The 20,415-nt window shown below is 37.6% G+C and overlaps 1 protein-coding gene across 2 annotated transcripts in view; it reads left to right on the forward strand.

Annotated features, from left to right (window-relative positions):
• Positions 1–549: 549 nt before the first annotated feature.
• The window catches only part of MAP3K7CL (MAP3K7 C-terminal like), a 30,528-nt gene continuing 10,662 nt past the window's right edge, over positions 550–20,415 (forward strand). The window contains exons 1-5 of one of the 2 annotated variants that reach the window (XM_027744190.2): positions 550–915; positions 3,006–3,149; positions 3,669–3,777; positions 12,271–12,329; positions 20,106–20,221. In XM_027744190.2, coding sequence (XP_027599991.1) covers positions 3,708–3,777; positions 12,271–12,329; positions 20,106–20,221 — 245 coding nt within the window. In that variant the 5' untranslated portion in view covers positions 550–915; positions 3,006–3,149; positions 3,669–3,707. Of the gene's footprint in view, positions 916–3,005; positions 3,150–3,668; positions 3,778–12,270; positions 12,330–20,105; positions 20,222–20,415 lie in introns of those variants that run through there. The other variant, XM_039379653.1, reaches the window with a different exon arrangement.

Below are 20,415 nucleotides of genomic sequence, written 5' to 3' on the forward strand. Positions count from 1 at the left end.
ATAAAAGTTTAAGCTGAAGAAATTAATCTATTGTGATATTTCAAGGTTTATCCGTTAATTGCTTGCCAGTGGTTTCAAAATTGAAAAAAAGCTATCCAAAATCACACTAGGATATCCTCTGAGTTCAGTCAAATCTCTGATTGAGTCAGCTTCAGTTATCGCTGCCATCACCAGCTGATCTATAAATACATCTTCTTTTACAGCCTACGCATTCTGAGATTTGCCCATTGCCTCCTCAGAAGAGCAGGGCTAGCGTCTACTATTAAACAAGCCTGGCTTGGCAAAAGCCAACAAGAACCTAGCCTGAGAGGCCAAGCCCATCCGTTGTTGTCAGCTTTGACAGTCGCTGCTATCATTTGAAAGTGCACTTGCAGCCAGTCCAAGTTGGTAGTGTCAGCCCAAGCTGATTGGAGCTGCAGACATTTTTGCTGACTGGAGTCATGCTATCTTTGCCAGTTTGCTGGAATAGACACAGACACTGATTGGGTCATGCTGAAAACATTCCTGTCCTATGAAGCAAGTCTGTTTGTATTTCAGGTTTGCCAGGACTAATGAATTAAAAATCTTGGGCTCACCACAGTTTGCTGCTTAATAATGCCTGTGACAGAAGGATTTTTTCCTCCCTGGAGCGTGACAGCATCATAATCCCTTGTCACTGGCAAGGAGAGGAAGGAAAAGCATAACTGTGGAGAAAAGCGGAAAAGGGTGATCTTTTGGGACAGCAAAGCCTATGGGAAGTGCAGGTAGCAGCATGTTGCCCTAACAGCTGTCTCAGCTTCTCAGACCTTGTCAGTTCGTTGCTATGCAGCAGGTGCAGCCTTTTCTTTTATTGAAGCTTTACTCCATAAAGGCAACGACAAGCCAAGGCAGTGGCTGGCCCTGGATTATACAAGTGCAGACACTCCGCTAAGTGAGGTAAGGCAACAGGTGTGAAAAAATTTGATAGAGCTGTAACAGCATTTAATCTGAGTTCTGCTGCACATATTTTACAGAGGAACAGCAGCCAGTTCTATAGGCAACTGTTGGGAAGAAAAGAGCTGCTCGTTAAATCTCATTAAATTCCAGGTTGCCCACTCACCCTCATCTCTGTCCACAGTGATATTGTTCATCATGCATGGAGAAAGCAGGTGGGGAACTGGGGGCAGCCGATCTGACTGTTTCATGATATCACCTTGTTTGCACACAGGCTTCTTCCATCCCTCTCTGTTCTCTGTGATAGCTTTTTGTGATGAAGAGCTTGAGGATTTGGCACAAAAAGGAGTGAAGGGATAAATTCAATATTATTTAAAACTTGATTACAGGTAATTGCTGCGTATAAAGATGAGATTTCTTTTTCAGGATTGGAATAAAATGAAAACACTCGTGTTTTGATAGAATTCACCATTTCTTACTGAAAGGATGTTGATTTTTGCTCTCACATTAAAAAGATGGTTAAAAGAGGTAATTTAAAAGCATCACACACCAGAGAGTGTGGGACTGGGATAACACACCAGACTTATAGCAATATTGTTATGGCAACTTTAAAACCCCTAGCAGAATGCGTCATTTTAATTTCTTAGGTTATGATGGGAAATGTTAAGTATACTCTTATGTGGAAGACCACTTGAGATAGTCAGTGTCAGGGGAAAGTGTACCAACAGCACAGAAGGATGAACAGCCTTGTTTTAAGGATGTGCTTATTACTTAAAATCTCTTAATTTTGTGGAGTTTTTTCCTTTACCTTGTATTGGGAAGTATGGAAGGGAAATATGATAAAGAATTTTGCATTAGTAATTCTGTTGCTTTTTTTAAAACAATGAGATGTATCAGATATTTTTTATGAAGTGAGGGTGGGGAGCCGGGGAAGAGATCAATAATGCTCAGAAGGTGAAAGTAATTCAGTCTGATGCAAGGCACTTCAAAATAAAGTATTTCAGTTTACTCCAAGGGTCTTTTGCTGAGTCCAAAAACATACATGGTTGCAATTATTTGACTTTTCTATGTCTCTGCTCTGTAGATATCAGTTCAGTTTTTGTATGTCTTGAATATAAGTAAGGGAGAATTAAGAACAATTCCTGATATCCTTTGTGTATTAGCAGAAAGAGACACTCTCAGCTTCAATCAGATTCATTTGAAGTACGGATTTTAGGTTACTTGTTATTTTAAGAAAAGATTATGCACTTCAAATAACAAGTAACCATATCACTCTGCTAGGTAAATATCAAAACAGACAAAGCAAATAAACAAGAAATGCTGAAATTAACGGACACAAAGCAAATTTGATCCTATTCCACTGATTGCATGGCAGTGATGCCAGAGAAGTGTTTGATTCACTTGTGTACCACCAAGGAAGACTGAAATATTGTTCTGTTGTATTGACATTTTGAAACTGCCAAATAATTCAGTGTAAATTAGAATGAGTTGATAGGATTGCCCTGCAATACAATAGCCACTTTACTGAAAAACTGCAAGACTATTGGCTTAGAAAACTGGTTTTTGTTTCCACTTGCTAAATGCCTTGTTGTCTGCTGAAAATGAATTAGTAAATTTGTTGTATTTTTCTGATGAGTTTGGTTTCTAATTGACTAAGAAGTTTTTATGGTAATTTAAAAGCTACTCTCATAATTGTCCACTTAGTTGGTATGAATACAATGTGCACTGAATAGCAGCCCACAGTCCTAAAATAATTTCTTTATGGGCAGATCTTTTGCATGCATGAAGTCCCACTGATTTCATGTCCCCACTGATTTCATGTTCTCCACACATGGAGCTAATCAGAAGTTTAATATCTTTGAATTTTAGAAGCTTTGTGCTAGATAATCAAGGAGATCCCTTGCATTCAGCTATCCAACAGTTTAACCAAAACTGTTCATCCAGAAGGTTACATATACGTGGTAGAGCTCCAAGTACAACTCTCCAGTGTTCAGAAATGTTCTGATTACACCATTAGAGATCAATAGTAGCTAATTCTTTTGTTGCTCTTTAGTGTCAGGTTTGAAATGAACTAGCTGTTTTCTTAATGGCAGGGTTTCATCTCAGTAAAACCACCTTTTGTAATTGATGGTCTCAGAAGAAAGACGGAGGACGGAATAAGGTCCCGATCCGGGAGCCAAACCCATGCAGACAGACCCCTAACCTGCACAGACTTCCACTGAAAAATCACCACCAAGGTTTGGAGACCCCATAACTTTCTGGCCATTGAGTGTGCAACTATCAGGCCCAGCTGGACTGGGGGAGTAATGGGTGGAAGGCAGGAGGATGGGTGCCTCCTCATTGACACCATGTGGAGTGGTGTGCACATTTCCAATCACAAGGCAGGCTTGGGGTCATGTTACTCTCAACTCCCCACCCCTTCTTCCTTCTTCACCTTCAGAGGCAGGCAGCATTGCCACAAGTCAAGGCTTGCTGAAGGGGCAATGGCAGGGAGGAAGCAGGTGAGGAGAGGGGTAGCTTCCTTTGCCATCATTCTTTCTAATCTATAAATATCAAAAATAAAGGCAGTCTCTGCACTGAATTTCATTTAATTCCTTTTTAAATGGAAAAGTGAAATGGCGCTCCCTTGACTTTGATTCTAAACATTGCTTGGCTAGAATGGGAAAGGTAGCTGTGAGTGCATGAAAAGCATTAAAACTCATTTATTGAATGATGTCACGTGCTCTGTAATAAATATATTGTTTGTATTATTGCAGCTGGAACAAACAAGTAAAAGCATTGACTCAAGTGCCCACATGATCACTACCGCCAGGGTACCTGCTGATAAGCAAGTACGAATTGCCTTCAGCCTGAATGAATCCCCAGGTACAGTTTAATTTATGGAGTAAACCACAATGAAATAATTGGTTTTAAATTTTACATGTACTTACCAGTGTTTACAATATCAAACCTAGTCCAGTATAATGGGTGGATTTTTTTCCTGAGTGGCAGCTGTGATCAGTTTTCCTGTCTGATAACTTTTAATGTTTCCATTAACAATTTCATTAGAGTAAATCCACTAGATTGACAATTTAGATCTTAGCTTTCTTTCAGTGGTTTGTGGGGTATACTTAGGACTGTAATTAACTAATCAATTTACCTGCACTTGCAGTGTATCTGGTTTTATGGAACTTTAAACTGAGAAAAGTAAAAGGACAAATTTGGATGAGCCTAGAGCAGGAAGGGACTTTTTTTTTTAGCAGGAAGGTTGAAAAGTGCCACACATGCCCAGCTTGGTGAAAGGTTTCAGGAAATGCATACCCCACATGGCATCTCTGAGAAAGCAGCAGAAATTTCATTGATGTTAATACTGTCAACTAGTGCTGATGGAGCGTTAATTTCCTCAAACATATCCTGTACAGACATGGACCCTTTGGCCTTTGGAATAGATGAATATTATTAGTTTGCACCTTCAATATTATTAAGGTCCAGAGAGCTGTTGCCAAACAATGAAAGTCAGAATGAAATAAAGCAAAAAGGAAGCTGAAAAGCATTCCAAAAACGTTGGCTGTTGCTTTTACTAAAAGTGGCTGGAGTCAGGGCTAAGATGTGTTTATGGATCTCTGATAAGGATAACTAAAACCCACTGCTGTTGCATGTTTTATGGGACTGTATGCATTGTGGGATAATGTGTGAGGTTGCTTCCGGAGCTTTTTGTGAACAGAATCTCAACTTGAATACACTTTTCTCATGTAAAAAATATTTTAGAATCTGCATTAACTTTCCTAGCTAATTTTTGTGTAATACTAATTTTCAGCTACAATACTGAAATACAATCTCATTCCCTAAGCAAGGGAATTAAAAACCAAACATCTTCATATGTTATTGAACCCAACTTTCAGTTCATAAAGATGAGTGACACAGAAAGATTGGGACAAGGAATGTAAAGAAATACATGTGATTATATATGTACCCTTTTTATAAATTAAAATAATCCGGTAATTACATTTTTATTACAGAAGGCAGTAAAGAATCATTCTCATCTCTCAAGATACAGTCATGTGGTAAATCTCATACAGGAATTATGGCAAAGATGGGTCTTGAAGAGAGATGTAACTTATGGAAAAAGGATGCTTATGTGAGACACTGATGTCAGGGAAGGCTGAAACCATGGGAAAATCAGACAGCAGACTGGTTTGTGACAAGAGATGACAACAGGAAATTACAAGGTTCTGAATAGCTTGGAAGAAGGAGATATGAAAGGCAGGAAGCCTAACTTCCTTAACATTGCTTCATGTTTTATTTTTTCCTTTTTTATCCTGCTAATAACCCCAGCCTCTCTTGTAATGTTTGGGAAAACAAACCCAGTTAGAGAAAGGTAATCTTTTTCTGCTACATATTGTTAAACTGTTTCATAATTTTGAACTTTATTGTATGTATGCAAGTGTTCCTGCAGTATGCAATCCAGAATCTTCATGAGTGCTGATAAAAGAAAATAGCAACCCGTAGAGTGAGTGCTGTGTTCCCCTCTACATCACATGCCTGTGAGGGCTACCAGGAGGACTAAATCAACATATTGTTTTACCATGTGACAAGTTTCAAGAGTTATTATGTTTGATATATTTAAAGAAGGCAAAGGAAATAAGCTTTTAACAGGTACGAAAATTTCTAGCAAACTCTAACTGAATCAAGAGAGTAAAAACAAGTATTTAAAACTTTTTTTTAAGATGGACTGCAAAAGCCTTCAACAGATAGACCTTTAGGTATTCCATAGCAGGCAGAGACTTTTTTCTTACTTTTTTACATTTCTTTAATATTTTTTTTTCCTTGACATTTGTTTTCAGTTTAAACAGGAGTTACCTGCTGAAAATGTGGTAGTAAAGCATCAGCTGAGGCTCATGCACTGCTAGGCATGAACAGTAAGTTCTTCACCAGGGCTAAGTGGTCAGGAAATTGGTCTGACTTGAGCTTTTCCTTAAGTTCTACCTCACTTGAAAGGCACAATGACACATTTCACCAAAAAAGGGTGCATTCTCCTTCCGGGGCTGTACAATTGCTTACTAGGAGGAACTAGCAGCATAACTGGATATAAAAAGGGGAAATGGAATGTTTCTTCTGGGTGGCAATTATCTCACTGGCTAGGATTGTAACCAAGCACTGGGTGTGAGAAGCAGTGAAAGGAGAAACTGCTCTCAACTCATGAGAAGAAATTACTTTGTGTTAACTGACCTACAAGACTGGAGCTGGTTTATCCCGAGTGTACAAGAAATAATTTAATTGCGTTATATTATTTGTCAGTCAACACCTGATGACTGAAATCCTGGCCAGCTTTGTGCTGTATTTTTAGTGTGAAAGTAGGGTAACCAGTTCCTTAAAAGTCTCAGGAGCAGCCCATTAGTGGGCTATATACGACAGTTTTATTGTGTATGTCTTATTTCTGTATATATAGATCTCTATGTTTGGCTCTTTCAGTCAAGTTCACTAACATAGATTTCCCACAATATTGCACCGGTTTTGACTTAAGGTACCATTTTAAATTAATTAATTGGAAACATATTATTCCAGCCCATCTTACATCACTTGGAAACTAATGCAATTTGAACTAAAAATGGTGTTCCAAGATTTAAATAAATATTCCAGAGTTGAAAATATGTTGTGGTTTATCAATATCAACTTCATTTAACCAGTGAAGTTCAATATGTCCTAGTCTTTATCACTCTTACTTACGAATATATTAAGATACAATGATTATAAGAGGAACTTCATGGAATTTAGACAAGTGGCTTTGTTTTGTGCAATACTTCAAAGATAAGGTTTATAGGTAAATATCTCTTCACCTTGCCTCCTACAATAAGAGATTGAGTCTAGCTGAAAAGTTCTGCTCGTGACATGTGGTGATAAATGACTGGTTTTGAAATTGTTAGTGAGTTCTTTTATTTGAAATTAGTTTACCTCTGATAGACCATTCCAGAAAAATCATTGACAAAAAAGGCAAAACATAAATTTTCTAATGAACCCGACAGATAGTGAAATAGTGAAATATTTTTACAAGCATAGCAAAATTACTTATTTTACTCCTCTTTATGCTCATTATCCCCATGAACACAAAGAACATTTTGTTTTTCTAATTAATCATGCAAGACTGTTTTGCAGTGGTTGCTTCTTCAAAAGCAACCTTTAAATCCCTACTCCATCCTTATTTTAGTTGTAATGGTAACAGAGGCTTTCCAGCACATTGATTGAAAACCAGTAAGGGTTGCTAAAACATATGGCTAAAATTCACAAAGCTAGTTTCCTAAAACTACACCCAACCTACAAGGAAGTGGCTTGGTCTTTGGGGAATTAGATAGGAAGTCATGTGAGATACCTTCAAAAAGATATTTATCTGAGGATGCTTATGCTTCAGTGAAGGTATATGGAGTAGGAGGATTTTGCTGTTATCTCTTCTGTTATGTACTGTTTCTATTTTTGGGAGGCCCATAACTCTTATTACTGAGCAAGACTTCACATCCTATTCCTGGGTGAGGCAGTGACCATTCCCCACTATTTTATGAGTGAGGTAACTGCAAGGTTTTGTAAGGTCGTGTCAGGCAGGGCTGTGAATATAAGCCCTGGAGCTTCACACAGCAGTGCCAAGTTGCAGTCACTTAGCCATACAGCCTCCCAGAATGAATTTGATGAGTTGTCTGTCAGCATACAGGGCCAGAGCTGCTGGATCTCACTGTCCTCCCAGGGTCAAGAATGGACCCTGACACACAGTTCGCTGGTGTTGTCCCAATGCAACTTGTGGTGCTTGCAGTTGGGTTTGAGTACTTTTCCTGTGTTAGGGCTGATCCACTTACAGGATGACAACCTACTTATGTTACCAATTTAATTCTTTAATTTAGGAGCAAGAAATCTGAATACGTGTAGGAGAAAAAAAATAGTACCTGATTGTATAATTAAATACTGGATCATAACTCAGTTACTCAAGGAAACAGAGCTGTGATTGGCATTTCCTAAGTTTCGAGTGCTTGATTTAGCAGCCTTAATGTGCTTTCAACGCAGTTAAACTTTTCTATTCTATTTCTGTCTATCTTTATGAAGATCACAGAGAAACTAATTTGCAACTTTATAGTGCAAGTAAATCAGATGTTGTCCTTAAAGGATTTATTGCCTGTAGCCCACGGTTTAGCTAAATGGAGCAACCATATAGGAAGAGACTTGGATATTACACTTCATTGTACCAGACATTGTGTCAGTTAGGCAGTGACATGGGAAGGATTTCTCATATTTGTCTACATGATGGAGGTCTGGGATATCGGAATCTCCAGGAGGCCAGAACATCATTAAATCAGTGAAGCTTTCCAGAAAGCAAGATTCATTTCCAAATGTGCGACATTAGCATATATCAGAGGAATGCCTCAGGACATAAGTAGATAAGTAGTAAGCCTTTTGTATAAAGACAATCTGTCCTAATAGAGTTCCGATGCTCTCTGTTATGATGGCAGTTTTCAGCAACAAGCAAAGCAAGCATGTGAACCATGAAACAAACAGGAAAATCGAACTCTTTTGTGCACATGAACCAAGTCTTTGGTTCAAAGTGTTCACCGTGTAATCAGGGTACAGGTCTTTAGGGCGCTTTCAAATATAGAACTTCAAAATTAGATTTGGGATTATGAGAAATCAGGAAGTGCTACTCATTTAGAAATCATGTCATAGGTACATTAACTTAGGTGGCTGTAATGAAGTCCCTGATATGGTTCTTTTACATCACCAATCGGTGCTGTTGAGTTTGCTGGGATGGCCATGGCATCCATATGTACGTTATTCTTACTTTCTTGTTTCCTTTGACCAGGATCTTAACTCATTTTCAGGTGTAGCAAGTTCCTGTCCTTGATTTTTCTAATATTTTTATTTTTAAACAAAATAGGTTTTCAACATCCAGTTTGAATTATAAATCAATTTTCTTTGTGGTTTTTTTTATAGTGACCACAGGGGTGAGATGCTGTCTGTAGCTGTTGAAGAATCAGCCTAGATATTTTCAAGGGTTTTCGGTACAGAAAAGCCACTAACTTTATTGTAAAGGGGGTCACTGATTTTATCAGTGATTCTTAATCTAAGCACTCATTAAAAATTGATAATGAATTGAGAAAAGGAGAAAAAGAGGTATTTCTGAAATTTGTTGTCTAGTTAAGGAGATGTAGAGTAGAAAATAAGAGATACAGACAGATAAGGAGATAGTTGTAAGAGTGATTTGATCTTCAGAATACTTTCACTGACATTTCAGACGTTTCTTGTGTCTGATTTTCAGAGTCAATAGATTCTGAAGGCTGGAAATCAATGTAATTTTGCCTGTTTTTTTGCATAACACCCAGTATTTCAGCTTGTAGGGGCAATAGTGATTATTTCAGAAAAAAATGTAAGAGTTTATATCTTTGCTCTTGACTTTCTGAAAACATCCTCAAAAAAGTTTTAGGAGCTGACTGACTGCTTTCATTTGCTTTCCCCTTATGTGAAATTTAATCGTGTTTAGTTTTTACCGAGTGATTTTTGTTGTTATTGTTGTGGTTGTTACTTTGACAACAGTGAAATACAAACTGACCTGAGGCAGTAATTTATTTCACTGAAAGCTGTGGGGAAAGTCATTTGTTGTTCTTTTTGTGGAAAACAAGATTGCAGTTAGTTATGAGGATTTCTGTTAATTTTTCTAAACTAAATACTTGAGCGAAAAATCTCAAAAGAGCCCAGGAGAATCAGGAACCCAGGAAAATTTCAAGCCACTAAAGTCTCCAACATTTCTTGATGATGTTCTGCACACTGGATGATGACTTAAACAAGTCTTAAACTAGTATCACTAAAAAAAACCCCTAGCAGCTGTTCAATAGATGCTAGGGCAGGCCCATTATAAAATGTACTATGGTATGCCATAATGGTTAGGATACCAGTAGGTTCTATTTATGGTACCATTGACTCAGTCACTTGAGTTCAAAAAATAAGCAGGGAACATCTGTTTACTGAAAGGATTTCCTCTATATTAATTTCTCTCTCTATTCCATCCTTTATGAAGTACTTCCAAAGTTTTTTAATTAGTTCTTTTAAGAGGATATTCCAATGTATTTTTTAATATTCTGACACTGCATTATTTTCATTTTCTTATTAACAGCTGATGCAGTGAAAAAGTAATTACTAGCTGATGTTGCTTCAGATTTATTTTTTTTTAGGACTTTGAAGGGTTGCTTTGGCTATGTTTTTCTTAATTTTAAAAGTGTTCAATATCCCTCCTTAAAGCTGCTGTACCAAGGATTGTACTGCTGGAATTGTCAAAACAAATAGCAGCTTAACTGCCATCCATGACTCTGGTCCAATATCTCTGTCAGAATATTTAACAGCTATTCAGCCAAATACTTGTAGAGCAGCTGTACCCCTAGTCAGACTGAGTTTTATTCTGTCCTTCCTTTTAGCCTTGCCATATGATTCATCTTTCTTCTTTTAGAAAATTAGTCTATTTATAAATATTGTACAAGAAAGCGACAGCAAATTAAAGGTAAACACTCGCATATCTGCATGATACAATCCTCTACTATTAAAGCAATTTGAGTATTTTCCAGAATGGACACTTTTGGGAAATGGTGTGAAAAACGAAGGGGGACACACGTATGACATGGGTATGACTTGGTAATGCTAGCAAAACTCCTACCACATGAAAATATAGGAACTTCACTTTGTTTTCTGAGGAAGTTCAAAAGTTTTCCTTTTGTATCACCGTATTTTATTTTTTTCTTCTCTGGGCATCCTTTCCTAGGCTCTGACCATGTGTTAGCCTGTATGCTTATTTTTCATAGGATAAGGTGACTTATTTTACTTTTCCCCCCTAATTTCCTTTGCTATATGACCACGGAGAGCAGGAGAAAAAGATATCAAATATTTGACAAATAATTTAGATCCTAGTCTGTACTCTTTCAGAATATCCAGAATCCTGCTTTGATATGCGGTCCTCTTAATCTCAGTGGGGTTTTGTTGCCCTGTACAAGTCTGCCAGCATACGACATGTTGCAGGATCTGAACTGTGTTAGCAATTTTCTCTTATGAGAGCCATCCTTGTTTAATTTTGATACGTTACAAATAACTGACTATAAGCTAATAGTAACGTTCTCCTCACCCCCCATAACCTGTAGCAAGATGCCTAAGTGGTCATCACAATCCAATGCAAAAGTTATAGTGTGAAAGTCACTGAGAAAGAAAAATTGTGATACTAGGTGGGATGCTACCAAGTGTGATTCCTGTGTTCCATCTCAGTCCAGCTACTACTGGGCAGGTGTCCACATCACAACACTGACGTAACTGGCACAGTCTGTCCCGCTTTTGCTGGAGGCCTGTACTAAAAACAAACAAATAAATAAATAAAAACATGGTTTGGCTTGTTGTCATGATTAAACTAACTCTAGCCCATAAGGATTGTAATGGACAGGTTAAAGTCATGTATCTGTAGTATGGAGAAATTTGTAGCGCCTTCCCTGTTCTAATCATGTCTGTGCAGGTAACAGTCTTCAAAGAATCACAGAACCACAGAACCATAGAATGGTTTGGATTGGAAGCAACCTTAAAGGTCATCTAGTTCCAACCCCCCAGCTCTGGTCAGGGACACTTTCCATTAGACCAGGTTGCTCAGAGCTCTATCCAACCTGGCCTTAAACACTTTCAGGGATGGGGCAGCCACAGCTTCTCTGGGCAACCTGTCCCAGTGCCTGACCACCCCCATAGGGAAGACTTTCTTCTTAATATCTAATTAAACCTACTCTCTTTCCATTTGAAGCCGTTCCCCCTTGTCCCTTACACAGTATGTAAATTGTAGATAGTTTCTCTCCATCTTTCTTGTAGGCTCTCTTCATATACTGTAAGGCCACAATTAGGTCACCCCAAAGCCTTCTCTTTGTGTTTCAGGGTTGCCAAGCTAGTTTGTGTGTTCTTGTGATTGTTTTGGCCTTCATTCAATTAATGAACTCTTTGGTAGTAACGATGCTGTCTTCAGAGGGTTCTTTGCAGTGTGATGGAAAGAGCCCAGGAAGACAGTTTGGGTTTATTGGTTTTATTAAATTATTGCATGTTCTCCTGGACTAATTGGCTTTGTTTTGTTTCTTTATTTCTTTACATTCTTTACTTCTGCAATACAAAATAGATTTTCTGTCTTTCCACCAAATAAATATTTTCTTATTAACAACCCGCTAGTATTTTCAAGGAGTCTATTAAGACATCTCAACTGTAAAAGATAAGATGTGGAGGTGTTTTCAGGATCCCGATATTATTGTCAATATATGCAATATAGAACTTCATCAGATAGATTATTTGAAATGCCCTTTTTGGTAGACATTGACTTTTAACATCATGTTTACCTTTTAGATGATGCTTCCCCTGAAAACTTGTCTTTGGCATTTCCAGAACTAGATCAGCAGCTGCAGGTAAACGGGTTTTTATTTGTTATGACAACTTATTTCACAGTCACTATATTTGTTATGATATAAAGCCTCTGGTTGTTATACTAAGGTGGAAGTTTTCAATGGTGCTTTTCTAACCTATTGACATTTAATAAGGCTGTATATATCCACAGAAGAAAACACTGTCTTTTCAAGATCTGCAGAAAATTTGGTTTGACATTTTTAATCCAATTGCAGGGAAATTACTATTGCAACAATCTCACCTGCTTTTAAGTTTTTACATACAATTCCTGTGTAAAATGCAGGGCATGCTGTTGCACTGCAATGAAGAGAGTTCTTGTGTGTTTGACAGGGGAAGGAATGAGCCAGGTATTATATTCTCATGCCTGCAGGCTGTGCTATGATTGATGTCATCAGCTTTCTCTGAAGCTTTCCAAGAGAAGATGTATTTTGTAGTGATGTTTTACCTTTAATCTTGGGTAAATAAAGCTAGTCATCAGGACTGATGAGAGCGTCATCAAAGTAACTGCAGTTCATGCTACATAGTCAGGAACCCTAATGATTGCCCTGGCAGGTGTCTGCAGACAGCCTGGGATAAAAGTGATGAGTCCTTTTGTGATCAAACTGATTTGTCAGCACAGGATGATGGAGCCCCGATACACTGGACAATGAGCAGTTGATGACAGCTCCATGGTTCACCAGGCACAGAGCCAGTTCCACAACCAGGAATTATTTCACTTTTCTTTGTGGAGATTCTGAAGTGTTTGTTGGCTGTTTTAAAGTACTTCAGATCATCGGTTTTCCCAGGAGCATTTAGACTTCCTCTGATATTTCACTATGAAGGCAGTTGCTTCCTGGGTGTAAATTGAGAAAGGCATTAGCAGACCATGCTTGTCCAATAATGTCATCTTTCCTGTATCCATCAACTAGTGAGACAACACGGAGGGCTCCTGACTTCAACTATTCTCTCCTACTGTTCTAATCAAAAGAATGACTGCAAAAGGAATGACAGAGACTCCTCTTGCTCTATTGCTCTCACTCTGAGAATATGGGCAGGTTCCTTAGGCATAACTAGGAATGATTAAAGGAATGAATAACAGCTTAAGATTTGGGGTGAAAGGAACAGGATAGGATACTGACCTCTTTATTCCGCTGACCTTCCAGTGCAACAAAGATGATTGGCTTTTTTTTCCCCCTCAGAAGAGTTCAGAGAGCAATAATGTTTCATAGCTGAAGCACTGAACTGAAAGTAAAGAACCTGAAATGCTTGAATTTGCAAGAATGCTGGTACATGTTTTTGTAATAAAAATATGACATCTAAAGCCACAAGATTTTCATCACCATGCCATACATACAGTTAAAAGCATTTATATTTTATTTAAAGAAGCAAAGTATAAATGCAGGTTAGGTGGCTATATAATAATAGACAATAAAAAAAAAATATAGTAATTTTCCAGGTTTCAAACATACAAAGGAAAATTTTGAAACCTGTTTTAAAAACAAACAAACAAAAAAAAGCCCAAATTAGCTGATCTTCAGGCTGGATTTTGAAAGCAGCTTGAAAGCTATGTAGGTTCACTGAGTCACTTGGAATTCTATGCATGTAGGCAGCAACCACAGCCTGAGTACCCAGCAATTTGCACCTCTGTTTTAGGTTTCAAGCCCTTGTCCTCCTATGTTGGGCCCTGGCAGACAACTTGGCTGTTTGAGCAGAATTACCTAGTGTTCCCACTTTTCCTCACACAATTCTACCGTACCTGGGCACCACTATCTGAGGTGGGCAGGGCAAAGTTCAGTGCAGCCTCCTCATGGCAGGGTAACAAACCCTGCTGTCCAAGTACCAGCACTGGCTCTACAGAGGTAGAGGTAGGAGTGGCTGGAGAGAAGGTCTTTCTAGGAAACTTAGCAAATAATTCTCTATAAGGACTGTTACTAAAGGACAGTCCTAGTTACAGCTTCTTTCTGAAGAATAAAAATGATCAGTCTGTGTCTGCTGATGTACTAGGCAGGTTCGGACTAAAAATGTTTTATTTTCAAATTATCTCTTTGAATGTTACATTTTTCTACTGCACTGAGAGGAACACATTCCAAGAAGCAATTTGTAAGAAAATAACTCAACTGCTATCTCTCTTTTTTTTTTTTTTTTTAACCTAAATCAGAATTGCTTTATGGTCAACTAGACACAAAAGCCCTGCACATGAGAATGGAGCAGTTTAAGCTCTTAAGCTCTTAAGCAGTATGTCTCTTTTGCAGCTTTATTATTTAAAAAAAAAACTACAAAGAAATTCCCGCTAAGTTATCAGTGAAATAAAACTCATATTAATAAACTTCTTGCTTTTGTTTGCAGTATTGGAAATTATTCTCTTCCCACTGACCAGCAATACTTTGAATGAGGATAAAACATGCTTATTTGGGCTTTTTTTATTTCCCCCACCTGTGTGTGTCTGTGGTGGGTAGTGCAGAGAGGGTAGGCTGGCTACACTTGTCACTTTGTCATTGGGAAACTTTAACCATTTCCTTGTGTAAAAGCTGGACCGGTCCTTGGAAGGCACTTCCTTGATTATCCACAGCGTGGGTGGTGGCCCCTCTGACAGACACTCCGCTGTGGGTTGTCTGCTATATTTAGACACCTACATCAGCATCTAAGGCCTTGTTGTTCATGCCACTGAATGCAGAGGAAAGTATCTAGAGTTAAGTACCTGCATTGCTATGTCCTGTGTGTTGCCTGTCCCGTTCCAGCACTTCCTGTGACTTGCTCAGTTCATCTCCCTGTTCTCCATCAAAGTCTTTATTCCAGATGGGAGTTTGATCCTGAAGAGGGAAGAATACAAGTCACATATGGATGGACAAGGGGTTCTGTAATTCTTTATCATTCAAGGCCTGGTTGGATGGGGCTCTGAGAAATCTGACCTAGTGGAAGGTGTCCCTGCCCATGGCAGGGGGGTTGGAACAAGATGATCTTTAAGGTCCCTTCCAACCCAAAACAATTCTATGATTCTATTGCTCTATGATTCTGTGATCTCTTCTCGTGAAATTGTGAGCTTGAGAGGCATTTATGTCATATTTTGTATTTTTGTACAAATCTGTGGAGATTAACGTAGTTAAATAAACTTACTGCAACAGAGGAAAAGCTCCAACCACTTATAATATCAGTTTTCTAAGCCACAGGATAGTTTTTCATGCTTTAGTGGCAAATGCTTATACGAAAGAAACAATGAAAATGTTATGAAAGTTTGTTGTGCATGATATAAGCATTTAGCAGAAACCTTGTTTACTCTGGAACTTGAATTGATTCTACTGAATGCCAAGATTCTTGTTAGACACACAAAATTATTTTAGAAAGCTTAAAAGTATACTGCATTTTTAAAGGGGATGATGTAATTTTTTAAGATTTACTAATATTTTTAGTATTAATTTCCATAAGTATTCCTAGAGTACTGTGGTACTCTATAATTAGATATGAACTTGAAAAGTTTCCTGTAATGCTGCTGTAATAACTATGGTCTTAGGTTATGTAAGACATGGATGTTCACAAATTCAGAACATCATCCCCAAGTTAGAAAAGAATGGAAATTGTCTCAGCAAAGGAGAGCAAAACTCTCAGTTGCTCTTATCCAGTTGACCTGAATTGTTCAGAAGAAAGAGAGCTGCTTATGTTCATAGTAAAACTAGACTAGACAAGACATATCCTGACAGATATCTGAAACTGGTTGAAGAGTTCCACTTGCACAACAAAAAGTAGCTGCAATGTGCTAGTTTTTGCTGGGAGTAATGTGGGGTTTTCCATCATGGAAGAGTACACAAGGCTGTATAACGAACATAGGCCACCATCCAAAATATCAGCACTGAACTTTCCGGTTTTCCACAAGAGCTTAGCTGAAGGTTATCAAATTTACAAAAAGCAAGATACCACTCTTTAATTGGACTTAATTAGACTTTAATTAGTGGTAAAGACTGCTTTCTAGACAAGTTCACATGAGCTGGTAAAACTGCCTGATACAATTTTTTTTTGAAACTTCAACAATTTCAGGAGAAAATTTTAATTTTATTTTTCACAGTTGAGTCAAAAAGTAAACGCAAACAAACTATGGTGAATTAAAAAATAATCTGCTTCAAAGTTTTTCAACATTTGATTGACATTGTCAGCTACACAGCCTTTGTGGATATGGAATGCTGATATTCACATGGCAGGGCAAAACATACCTTGTTATGTGAGTGAAACGAAAAAAACCCTAAACCTGAAAACTGTCATTCTGTGTCCCCCAGCAAAGATTTTATTTAGAACAGTTCCTTCAACCTGCCTTAAGAAGCCTGCAGAACTACTCTTTCTATTTCTTCATGAACAGCATTTGCATGTCATCTTCCAATATCTTTCATATCTGGATTCCAAACAAAAGTCTAAATGAACAGTTTATATGTCTTGTAAAGATGTGCATATATATGTGCAGTTATAGAATAGTCTCTAAAAGATCTCTTAATGTCTACTTGCTGGATCCTGTAGACCATTTCTCAGTGTTACAGCAAGTTATTCAACAAAGGAAAAATCAGACCTTGTTGAAAATCAGGCATAACAGGATAGATCACTAGTATAACTTAAAGCTGCAGCTTTTGTGCTAACTTTGTGAACAAAATCAGAGATTCTGCATGTGCATATCTTGCCAGCATAGAAAAATGAGGGTGGATGACACTGAAGCCTGAAATAAACAGGATTAAAAGTAGCAACTGTTGCCATTAAATGTAACCTTCTTTGGCAGGGATGTTTTTTGACTTCTCTAGCAGGTATGTTTTTAAGTGTATTAATTTATGGACAGGCAAGATACTTCATGAAGTATCAAGCTTGGCATGTCCTAAGAAGAAATTAAAGTATGGCTGTTTGCTTCTGGGTGAAAAAAAGTACATACTGCAAACTGCACTTTATTAAGGCCTGTTGAAATTAGTTACCTGGATAAAGTAGCAAACTCTCACCAAAAAAATAGTATACAAACTTCGGGGAATACCATCAGAGTAGCATCTGCAACACTCTCCATGGTCTGGCCTCATGCATTCAGAAAAGTCATTCTAGGTGGATGGAGACTTGTATCTCTCCATTTCATGTGATTGCAATAGAGATGTTTGTTAAATAATGAATGCATTAGCCAGTTTAATATCCTACTGGCCAGAAATTACTCATGGACATCTATCACCAAATACTATCACCAAATCCTTTCTTAGAAATTTTCAAATTGCAAGTTGTCCAGTTCTGGCTGCCCCATCCCTGGAAGTGTTCAGTTACAAGTTCAATGGCACTTGAGGCAACCTGGTCTAGTGGAAGGTGTCCCTGCCCATGGCAGGGGATTGGAACTGGATGATCTTTAAGGTCCCTTCCAACTCAAACCATTCTATTATATGATTCAATTATATGATTCTACCTAGTCATATGAAAACATAATCAAATCTATGTTTTAAAGAAAAATACACTAAAAAAGTTCTTTATATAGTTCTTAATACCATCAGAAAAGGTTGAAAAGAATTGTATTAACAGAACATTAGTAAACTGATTGTATTATTTGTTGTAAGTTTATTTTAAGTGCTAAAATATCACTGTAAGAAAAAATGTCACTGAAGAGGACAATGGTAGGAAGGGGGTTGTAAATCAGCAACTGGTTCTAAGTGAAACTTAGATACTAAGTTTCAGCATGACTGGATAATTTTTAGCTCTCTATATATATCTTTTGAGTGGGAAGCTGGAATATAGAAACTGAACACTGTTTTAATTTTTAAACTGTTTAAACCAGCTAGATTAGCAGAAACTAAGTTGGAAGCAAATCCAAGGTGATTTTCTGTTGGTTTGGTTTGGTTGGATTTTCTTTTGAAGTATCACTGTTTGGGGACTTTCCTTTTGGTACCGTCCAAAATTTTTTTATTGTGATGCATTTGTTGATGGCTGATCTCTGGCAGATACCAGAGATGCTACTTTGGCTCATCCTTGCATTCTTGGATTAGAGCACTGAGACTTCTATATTCTGTCTTGTTAAATTTATGCTTATTATTTGGGTGGCTGTATGAATGGTGCTATTGCTCATCCACATTGAAATGCAATTAAAAGCCCTTTCCTAGGGATTAGATTCATCAGGTGATGGGCTGCCCTTTCCCTGGGTTCCAGAAATCTCCAAGATCAGAGAGAATGTCCTGTGAAACAATTCTTCTGCAGCATTTTTGCATTTAGAAAATGGGAAATGAGTGTCTGTGTTAAAATTTCAGTGAGGAATCACATACTGTCTAAAAGTACCCACAAGATCCTTACATTACCTACATCTGTGCATTGGGTTACATCTGAAACAACTTACCCTGTTCCTGGGTAAAAGTGTTTTCAATCTTTGTCTCTGAATTTTAAATTTAAATTTCCAGTTTAGATTAAAAAGAAGGATTAGAAGATCATAAATAGGAAAAGTCTGATTACTTGTGCTTTTCTTTTCCTAATAAAATGTCATTAAAGAAATATTACGCTACAGCGAAGAGTCAAAGTAGGACAGCAAGAAATGTAAAATAATCTACTAATATTGTGAAAGGCAATTGGATGCTCTTTAACTGGGCAGTAAAGGAACTATTTTAAGTGTTTCCTTTTGCTTCAAACAGGTGGCTCAAGGATGCTATTTGGAGTTCATTTACAGTCAACAGATTCATGGCTAATAACTTAGAAGTACTTCCTGAAAGCGTTATAGCCAAAATGTGATAAGCCTGAATTAAGCAGTTTTCTTTTTAAGGAACAAAAAGTACCTACATTTAACCAAAAATGTATTTTCAAGGTCTCAACTGAAATTCACATGAGGAGTTCTAACCCTGAGTGGGTTTACTTGCCATATTTATTACATTCAGTGTGCATTAGAAAAAAGTTAAAATTTTGTGACAATGGTGTCAGTACTTAGGATAGGAGGTATAATGCTTTTGTCTTCAATGTGTCTCTTTCTTAACCTGATTTTTCTTTTTTTGATTGCCATCATCCTTCTATGCTCAATCTCACCTGTGCTTTACATGAAAATGTAAAACACTTTGCAAATAAGCTGGTTTAACTCTCATAATCATTCTACTAAGTAAACATATGCCCTTCTTCTACAGGAAATAGAGATGCAGAGAAATGGTATTATCTTGAGCAAGCTGTTTACAGCTTGAGATATTGCTGGGATAGAACCCATCATAAAATCTTGGCTGCACTGGAGTCAGCAGACTAACTCCTGTTGAGTCCAGCAGAATCAACCCCAGTGTCCCAATTCACAGCCCTGTCCTATTTAGGAATAAACTGGAATAAGCATTGCATTTAGGAATAAAAAGACCATTTAATCTACGTCTTTTCATGTGTTTTGTTCTCATCTTGCACAACTGGAGAATAGGAGCTTGTTTGCACTCAAAATCTCCTTCTGCTCAGAGCTGTAGTTTCTGCAGTGAAAAGACGCTCCTGTGTGTTATGGGTCTGACCAATGCATCAGCTTTAGCATCCATGTATCACTGTAGCTGAAACAGAGGGATGTAAGGGAGAAATCTTTCTTTGATCAATCTTTAGGAATACTTTGCAAAACTGACAAGGAGAGTTCTGAAAATTGTTACAAGGTTTGAAGGTTTATGCATATTCTTATGCAGGGAACTGGGATCGTTTTGGGTTTTTTTCCTTCCATGAAAGGCCATCACTAGGAATAGTTGGCAATATCCTGCAGTTAGGGGAAAAAATTCTCACAGGAATTAAGATAAAGATTTTATCTTTAAAATATGTATTTTTAAACTAATATTTCATTCTAAAACAGTGCATTCTTCTTCTTTTTCTTAAAGCCTCTGCCTCCTTGTCACGAGTCTAAGGAATCTATGCAGGTGTATAAACAGCACTGCAAAATAGCAGAAGAGTACCATGAAGTCAAGAAAGAAATTGCTCTGCTGGAAGAAAGAAAGTGAGTAAATTTCCCAAAGGATTTACTGTTGTATAATCTCTTTGTAAAATCCTGTTTTAAGCATGAAGTTTTCACATAATATTTTCTGACCTTAAACTCATATACATATATACTCACATATGTATATACTTACATACACACACACCTTTTAATTGCAGCCTTCCAGTACCTGAAGGGAGCTTATAAGAAAGATG

This window comes from Pipra filicauda, unplaced genomic scaffold (genome assembly GCF_003945595.2).
Source record: "Pipra filicauda isolate LSUMZ 115617 unplaced genomic scaffold, ASM394559v2 scaffold171_size1565689_pilon, whole genome shotgun sequence".
NCBI lineage: Eukaryota > Metazoa > Chordata > Aves > Passeriformes > Pipridae > Pipra > Pipra filicauda.